Source organism: Mandrillus leucophaeus, unplaced genomic scaffold (assembly GCF_000951045.1).
Source record: "Mandrillus leucophaeus isolate KB7577 unplaced genomic scaffold, Mleu.le_1.0 Scaffold419, whole genome shotgun sequence".
Lineage (NCBI taxonomy): Eukaryota > Metazoa > Chordata > Mammalia > Primates > Cercopithecidae > Mandrillus > Mandrillus leucophaeus.
This window is the reverse complement of record NW_012104465.1, coordinates 875,995-885,367: the sequence shown is the minus strand read 5'-3', so window position 1 is coordinate 885,367 and position 9,373 is coordinate 875,995. Positions and strand designations below refer to the sequence as shown.

Sequence of the window (9,373 nt, the reverse complement as noted above, 5' to 3'; positions counted from 1 at the left end):
CAGCTCTTAAGAGTGGGACCAGGACTTGAAAACAGGCAGTCTGAGTCCAGAGCTTGTTCTCAACTACTCTGCTTTTATAACTCAAGAAACAGACAACATTTTAGGCAACTGCTTTTTACTTTCAAGGAAATTTAAGAGAATAGAAATGTATTGGCCATACACCTTTTCTTGAAAGCTACTGGGTGCGGGGTGGTGGGGGAGAACTCAGATCCAACATGGAAGAGTAATTTTAAATTAAAAAGTCCCAGGATAGAGAACTGTTCAGTGGATACAGGGAATATCAAAGAAAAAGATTCAGTTAATGTGCTCAACGAGTAAAAAAATTACTGCTAATCATTTGATGGGTCTGTAAGAGCATTTGGCAAAAATTAGCAGTAAGTTTATAGTAAATAAAGCAAATTTTAAAAACAAGGCAGTTACTAATGATAGGTAAAAACAAATACAATAAAGAAAGAACATTCATACTTCTTAGCACAGCAATGAACCAAATATATGTGTAATATATAACACAATGCAATATAACATATACATATCATATGTAAATTATTCAATGTATAATAGAGTTAATATATGTAATGTGAACATACTTTATCATTGGGAAGATAGACAAGAAGAAAGAATGATGGCGGGAGAGCTAAGTCTCCATCTTGTGTGATTTGGATAGTATCTAAAAGGATCAACCAAGAAATCATAGTATATGTAGTTTTTTTGGGGGGTATCTTTTTTGGGGGACGGTCAGGGTCTCACTTCCATTACCCAAGCTGGAGTACAGTGCTGCAATCTTGGCTCACTATAGCCTCAACCTCCTGAACTCAGGCAATCCTCCCACCTAAGTCTGCTGAGTAGCTGGGACTACAGGTGCACACCACCACACCCAGCTAATTTTTCTGTATTTTTAGTGGAGACAGGGTTTCACCATGTTGCCCAGGCTGGTTTCGAACTCCTGGGCTCAAGTGATCCTCCCACCTCAACCTCCCAAAATGCTAGGATTACAGGCATGAGCCACCGCACCTAGCTATAATATTTATAAATATGACAGTAAATATGGAAGAAGCATCTAAAATAGTTTGTATGGAGGTAATAGTTCTACTGGAGGTAGGGAGGTGGGTTTTGAAGGGTGAAGAGAAGGGCTACTGTGTTTTTTATATGCATTTTTGTGCTGTTTGGTTTTTTCAACTATTAAAAACATAAATAAGCCAACACAGATGAAATTATAAAGGTTGTCAAAAAAAAAAGACCCCCTTGATGAAGTAGGTTTCTTGTAAAAGATATAAACTACCGCTTAAAAAGTACTTATAAAATGTTTTTTTCAATTTGCTAAAGAATCTAACCAAAAACATTCTAATAGGAAGCTCTGTAAAACACTTCTTGAAAATTAAAGATTGATATCCTATATAGATGTGGCTCCAAGGAGTCTTAAATTCCTCCCAATAAAAAAAAAAAAAAGCAACAAACAGTAGGAAACTTAAAAATGTGTTTTGTCTAAGAAACTAAATCACATACTTTCACCCTGTAATTGTATTTTTTTGGTTTTTCAAGATACTAAAGAAGGGAGCTTTATTTTTGCACTTGGGTGGAGGCGTGACAAAGCCATCTGCACAGTGGATTTGGCTACAAGGAAGGGAGCCATTTTGACTAAAAAGGGCTGCTGTACTGACGCCACATGAGATGACGAGTTAGTTTTTATTGCTTCATTGTCTTTAAACATTCTATTTATATGTGGACTCTAGATTACCATCACAAATTGCCCATGTGTCATGTTTCCCTTAAATATTGTGGTTTTTCTTGACCCACTGGGGTCCCTTGATGATCTTCTTGCACGTGGTGTGCAAACAAATCTATATTGTGCAGCAGGCTGAAAAGGGAGAACACTGCAAGCACATGGTGTACTTTAGGAGTCCGCATGAGGACAAACCTAAAACAACTGAGTCAAATGAGGCACTGCGCAAGTTTTGCTGAGAGGAATTGGTGGGCACGGATGGGGATTTTTAAGAAGAAATGAAAGAAACCTGAGGGAGTCTGCAGAACCCATGCTGTGGGCTTTGAACTAGAGGTTGAAAATCTTGGCTCTGAAAGGCCAGGGACTAGGGAGGGAAATAATACAATCAACCTAAGAGTTGGAACAGTTATTTAAGTAGCAGCAAACAATATACTGGGGCATGATGGCTATGTGTACAAGGAGTTCATCGAAGAAAGCAACTAGGGTTGTTTAGCATCTTGGAGACTGGTAGCAGAAAGGGGTTTTACACTTCCATATTGTGGAAGAAGGAGTAAAGTGGTGGTGGAGAGGATATATAGGGGAAGAGCCAGTGATTAAGTAAAGATCACACCAAATTTGTTTTTGCTTGAGAAGTTGAGAAATATGGGCACCTGACAAAGGTCCTGAAAAAGGTAAGTATCTCTAACTTTGCCATGCTTGGATGAAGTTGGCATTGAGACGTTTATAGTGTCATTGATTTCTGAGCACTGAAAAACTTTTAACAAAGTTTCACATGATATTACTACGTAATCTGATTTACCCTTTCTCCATGAATCCTTGAGAGTTTACGTAGTGCCACGCGAGAGTAGGTGCACAGGCTGTGTGTAAATCAGTTTGTAAATCCAAAGTGGCGTTACACCAGTGGCCAGCATGTATAATCTATGTAAAGTTAGGTTTCACAAGAAAACTATAGATGCTTATGGCATGATGTTCTGACTCATCTCACTTCCCTTCAGCATTCCTAAAATATTTATCCAAAGATATTTGCATTTTGGCTTTCTTCTTTTCATGACAGTAAAGTTAAAACAGGACTCAGCTTCAGGCTCAGCACACACTTCAGTGTAGAATAATGAGCAGCTAGACAGCTGAAACAAAATGACTGACGTGACTCCCTACGCCATCTGTTGGTTGCAGGTGGAACTGACATCCTTTGGCTCTGGCTGATTTTGTGCACACTTGCAAGTTGCCTGGTTGAGTTTGTAAGTAGAGGAGCTGCTATAATGTCAAAGCCATCCACAACTCAGCCAGCCAACAGTATTTTCCTTTTTCTTTCTCTATTGTGAAGGTGTGGCGGGGCACCCTGGCCCGCATGCGGTACAAAAGAACCAAGGCAGCTCTGACTATACTCAGGTACTACCGGCGCTACAAAGTGAAGTCATACATCCACGAGGTGGCCAGACGCTTCCATGGCGTCAAGACCATGCGAGACTACGGGAAGCACGTGAAGTGGCCAAGCCCTCCTAAAGTTCTTCGCCGTTTTGAAGAGGCCCTGCAGACGATTTTCAATAGGTAAGGACGTGTTGCTGTGTGCTGCATCCATTTATGGTGGCAGTTAATACTATGCAAAGTCACAAGTCTGAGACCGTGATATTGGCTCAGCTATTTGCTGTTATGACATTTACCTTTACCTTATGTTTTCAGTTTTGTAGATTTGGCTTTCAAAGAATATCTGCTTACCCCTCAAAATAAAGGAACTGTTAATTTGTTTTTCCGGTAGCAGCTGACAGCAATGTGCCACAACCCCTGGACACAAGCCATAGTTAAGATAAGCTACTAGCATGCTGTTTCTACTTTCTTTTATTAGCTAAAAATAAAACCACCACACATAACTCAAACTAGAAAATCCATTAATCCTTTCAAAGCGGTGCTTCTCAATTCTGCTGCACCTTAGAATAACGAGGAGTTTAGGAAATATGCCAGCACCCAGGTTCTACCACCAGAGAGTCCTGTTTAATGGTGCTGGGGGGGTAGGGCCCAGGCAGAGGTCCTTTTTTAAAGTTTCCCACGTGATTTTAAAGTGCAGCCAAAGGGGAAAATAACTGTTTTTAGAGTGAGCTGTCTTTTAAATAAATAAAAACCCATGTAAAATTTGGTACCTTTCCAACTGGTCTTTATTTTTTTATAACCTGCCCTGGGTCTGAGTGTGTAGTTATTTTCTCCTCGCTTTTTGAGCTTATTTATTGCCAGTATACACCAGATATATTTAGTTCTGTCTTAGATACAGCCATCTAGTCACATAAACTAAGCTACTTCTTCTCAAATAGTCATTTTATCATGATACTCCATAAAGAACACTTTCAACTAATTGATATGCTGAATGTACAAGAACTAATGTATCATTTTGTGCTGAATCGGATTTTACCTTCTTTAGATTTTGCTCTAAATGTAGTTGATGGAAGGTATCAAAAGATAAAGAAAAATGCATGGAAGAAAACTCTTTAATATATATATCATATGCTTTTTTAAAAAAAGAAATAATTGCTCACAAGAAGAGAAAAGTACAGAATTATTGAAAACAAAAGTACCTCAACCTTCAGTTCTCAGATATAGTACTATAAATAATTAGTTTTTAATCTTGGCAGGCTTTTTACATAGGCACATATGATATGGGCATTTTTTTCCTCTTTTTTACACAAGCAAGATTATATGTAGGCTATATGACTTTACTTAAAAATTAGTCTTGAAGATCTGTCCATGGCAATAAAGATCTGTGTCAGATTTTTAAGAGCTGCAGGAGATTGTTATTTATTTTGATTAGATTGCACTACAGCCTATACAGTCTTCTTTTTAGATTTTGAGGTTTTACTTGTGGCCTAGAATTGATTGATTTGTACAAAATTCAATGTACTTATTCAGCAAATACTTACTGAATGCCGCTGTGTTACAGGCACTGACCTAGGTTTTGGGGATATGGTGACAAACAAGAAAGATGTGAAAGACAGTCCTAGTCTTCCCAGGCCTTATAGTCAATGGCATTTGAAAATAACAGGTCTGCTACATTTGTTCTGTATATGCACACGTGCGTGCACACATGCATACTCTCAGGCACGCACACACTGAATCTTGCCAGTTGTGTCCATCTAGTCCAGGGGTCTGCGAACTTCTTCTGAAAGGGCCAGATATTAAGTATTTTAGGCTTTGTAGGCTACAGATGGTCTCTGTCACATATTCTTCATTGTTTTGTTTTGGTTTTGTTAAATATGTAAAAATATGAAAACTATTCTTAGCTTGTGGGCAGTACCAAAACAGACCATTGGCCAGATTTGGCATAGGCTGTAGTTTGCCAACCCCTGATCTAGTCACCATCAGGAATTTTTTGATCTGTGGAATACAGAGAGAGATATATTAAAGAATTCTACTGTGATTGTAGCATTCTTGTGTTTGTTTTTCTAAAATCTCAATGTGCATCTAATCATGTTTAAGTTCACTCCTGTTCTTCACAGTAATTCTTTTTAATTGAGCCTTCTCCATGCCCAGCTTTGTCCCCTTTTCATGTCACTGAGGCTGGTGATTTTTATGGCTGCAGCTGTTGTTGGCTACACGTATTTATAGACAGCAGTTTGCTTGATTAGGATGAGAAGCATGGGTGACTTTCTCCATGGTTGTGTAGGTCAGGTCCTGACTCCCCCAGTGTGCTTCTGTGGCCTTTGGAGTCAGTCAGGGACAGACCTTGTCCTGAGCCACTGTGGGCAGTGAAGACAGGACAGGCTGACCAGGTTTGTAGACTGGAAACAGACCAGTAGACAGAGCAAAGATGTCTCTCCACTAATCATGAAATTTGGAGACCAAGGGCTGATTCGAGAAGTTGCTTAGGAAGCCACTGAGTATTGTAAGACCCACCTGGCACAGGGTCCCTGACTTTGACCACCAACTGCTCTAAGCCTGTCACTCTTCTAGTCTCTTCTGGAATGATCTTAGGACAGTCTGTCTTGTTGGAGTGTTGTTTGTCCATAGGAAGTAAAGAAGAGGATTCTACTGTTCTGTTGAGCCATTACTTCTTCACGGTTGTTGCTTTGCCAGCCTACTATCTCCTACATGTGACCTGCCTCACTGCAGCCAGCCATTCCATGTGCAGGGAACAGGCACAGCTCTCATCTTAAAATCCTTCACCTCCTGCCCTTGCTACCAGTCCCTGCCACTTCAGGCTTCAGGATTCTCATCTATGCCTGAGGGGTTCTCTCCTTCCACTGAGTGCTCTGCCCTGAGTTAGCCACTTCCCCATCAGCTGGATCCCATCTGCTTTGTATCTTCAGAAAGTCATTACACTTTCTACTTCATTGACATCATTCCCATTTTCTGGTGGTGTTATAAATTTTTCCTCATTTTTATATTTATTTGGTTATTTCACTGGGAATTTTCCATTTTGGTTAAATCTCATTCTATGGAAACAAGTTTGAGAACAACTGGCCTTGATTATTCATCTAATTAAAAGGAAGTTCTCGGTTTGCTTCCAACCTCCCTGCTTCAAGCTCCTGTGTCAGAAAAGAGGATATAAGCATCGTGTAGAGAGCTAGGATGCTGCCAAGAGCATAAGAGAACTTGTACCTGTTTCTTCCCAATCAGGAACAGGTTATTTTTGGTTTAAGCTTTCAGTTGCTTAGCCAAAAAATCTTGGAGTTGTCCTTAAATCCTCTCTGGCCCCCAGATCTAATCCATTGTCAAATTCTATTTGTTCTTTTTTCAGAAATATCCAGAACCAACACTTATCTCCACCTCCACCTCCACCTCCCTGATCCAAGCCACCTTGCTGTAGCACGTGTGTTACGGAAATAGCCATCTAACAGGTCTTCCTGTTCCCAGCCTACAGCAACCACAATGATCCTTTTAAAGCATGAGTCGGGTCATGTCCTGTCTTTATTCCAGATCTTCCAATGGCTTCTCATCTCATTCAGAGGAAAGGCCAAAGTCCTGATCATGGTCTCTTGGCTCTGTGGATTCTGACCCTGACTTTCCCAGCTCCTTACACTGCTCCTCTAATGCACCAAGCAAGCTCACATCCCAGAGCCTTTGCACTTGCTGTGTTCTCTTCCTGGAACACTCTGGCTCAGGTCTCCATATGACCAGCTCCCTCACGTCCTGTAGGTCTCTGCTCATCTATCCTTATCAGTGGTGCCTGCCCAGACCACCCCATATAAACCACCCTATACAAACCACACCTGCTCCTCCTTCCCTCTTGCACACTCCCTGTCCTCCTTGCTTTACCTTCACCATCCTACATACTATATGTCTACTCATATATTTGCTGTCTGTCACTCCTCTCCAGAACGCAAGCCCCTAGCAGAAAGGACCTTTGTTTAACTTATTACTGTGCCCCCACTGCCTAGAACAGCACCGGGAGTTTAGCAGGCACCTAGAAAACCTTCGTCGAATGAATGAATGATGAATCCAATTTTCTATGCCCTAAATATAAATATTATGAGAGCCCATGTATCACTAAGTTCTAGTTGCTTTCAAAACACACAAACAACAAAGCAAGTTTTAGAAAAGATCTGTCTACATAAAATGATATGTATTTTAGCAACTTCTGTGTGTATTTTGGAGACATTTTACTTTTTTTAGCATGCCAGTACTTTGATTTCATTCTACTTAATGACAGCTTCAGTTATTTTTGAGAATGCATGGAGCCCAGGCACGGTGGCCCATGCCTGTAATCCCAGCACTTTGGGAGGCCAAGGCAGGCAGATCACTTGAGGTCAGGAGTTCAGGACCAGCCTGGCCAACATGGCAAAACCCCGTCTCTTATAAAAATACAAAAATTAACCAGGCATGGTGGTGCGCACCTGTAATCCCAGCTACTCAGGAGGCTGAGGCAGGAGAATCACTTGAACCTGGGAGGCAGAGGTTGCAGTGAGCTGAGATCATGCCATGCACTCCAGCCTGGGAGACAGAGGGAGACTCAAAAAAAAAAAAAAAGAGAGAGAGAGAGAATCCATGTGATTGCATTTCTAAAGTCTAAACATGTTGTCTATTTACTTGTAGATGGAGAGCATCCCAGCTCATCAAGAGCATTCCTGCCTCAGACCTGCCCCAGGTCAGGGCAAAAGTTGCAGCCATGGAAATGCTGAAGGGTCAAAGGGCTGACCTCGGGCTCCAGAGGGCCTGGGAGGGCAACTATCTTGCTTCAGTAAGTCCAAAGGAACAAAGTGAAATCTACTCCTACTTCCTCTACAGAAAAAAGAAAAGAACATTTCTCCAGAGAATTTGCAGAAAGGATAAAACACCTTTAGAAACTAAATAATTTCTATGAGATACTAAAACATTTGATTGCTTCTAAATGTACAGTATTTGATGTTTGTCCCATTTTAAAAAGGGTTCTCTGTGTTGTATCCATATATATTAAATACACTCTATAACCTGGCCTTTGACCACTTAAACCTTTCCTTATATCATTCAGTGATGATTTTTAAATTACTATCTTTATATTAATTATTCCCAGACCTACACTTTTTCCTCTCTCCCATTCCTTATTTTACAATTTTTATAGGATCTTTGATGTTACAACAGCCGTTAGTAGCTTACCATCTGGGGTGAGGAGATAAAGAGCGCATGTGTGAAACTATATAAGGATAGTTATAAAGCAGTACACTGAAAGACTGCCTTTCCTTCTACAATGCTAAGCATACTCATTTTGTCTTGTTTCCTTTTTCTTTCAGAAGCCAGATACACCTCAGACCTCAGGCACTTTTGTCCCTGTTGCTAATGAATTGAAACGGAAGGACAAATACATGAATGTCCTCTTTTCCTGTCATGTCCGTAAGGTAAGGCAAGCTTGAACCAGATGATCTTGGAAAGGAAAGACTGATTCAGATGAAACTCACTTAAGTAAGCCTGTAATAAAACATAACAGTAGGTACATAACTAGCTTTATCATCAGTGCACTAGACCTGTCTGTGCTGAGGCATTGTAGGAATGGCTGAGGTGACTACAACTTTACAGTTAGGCTACAAAGCCTTCTTTAGGGAAGTGATAACCATTTCTTTTTTTTTTTTTTTTTTTTGAGATGGAGTTTTACTCATGTTGTCCAGGCTGGAGAGCAATGGCGCAGTCTCGGCTCACTGCAACCTCCACTTCCCAGGTTCAAGTGATTCTCCTGTCTCAGCCTCCCAAGTAACTGGGATTACAGGCATGCACCACCACGTCTGGCTAATTTTGTATTTTTAGTAGAGACACAGTTTCACCATGTTGGTCAGTCTCGTCTCAAACTCCTGATCTCAGGTGATTCACCTGCCTCAGCCGCCCAAAGGGCTGGGATTCCAGGACTGAGTCACCATGCCCAGCCAATTTCTTTTTAAAACTAGAAGGAAAAAAAAAACTAGATAGCAGGGACCTCTTTGAAGTCAGGGATTTGTATTTCACTGCATGTGTATCTTTCATAGCAGCTGTATGTATATCACTGCATGTGTATCTTTCACAGCAGCTGTATATCTGCTTTATATTTAATGGTCGTTTAGTACTTTTTATACCTACATTATTTCTTTTTTTTTTTTTTGAGATGGAGTCTTGTTCTTCGCCCAGGCCGGACTGCCCCAGTGCAATCTCGGCTCACTGCAAGCTCCGCCTCCCGGGTTCACGCCATTCTCCTGCCTCAGCCTCCTAAGTAGCTGGGACTACAGG

The 9,373-nt window shown here is 40.8% G+C and overlaps 1 protein-coding gene across 1 annotated transcript in view; it reads left to right on the top strand.

The window, feature by feature from the left end:
- Positions 1–9,373, top strand: part of MYO1D (myosin ID) — a 315,887-nt gene that overhangs the window by 127,882 nt on the left and 178,632 nt on the right. Inside the window, exons 16-18 of the mRNA XM_011992864.1 lie at positions 3,045–3,268; positions 7,739–7,883; positions 8,413–8,517. Of these exons, the coding sequence (XP_011848254.1) occupies positions 3,045–3,268; positions 7,739–7,883; positions 8,413–8,517 (474 nt within the window). The remainder of the gene's footprint in view (positions 1–3,044; positions 3,269–7,738; positions 7,884–8,412; positions 8,518–9,373) is intronic.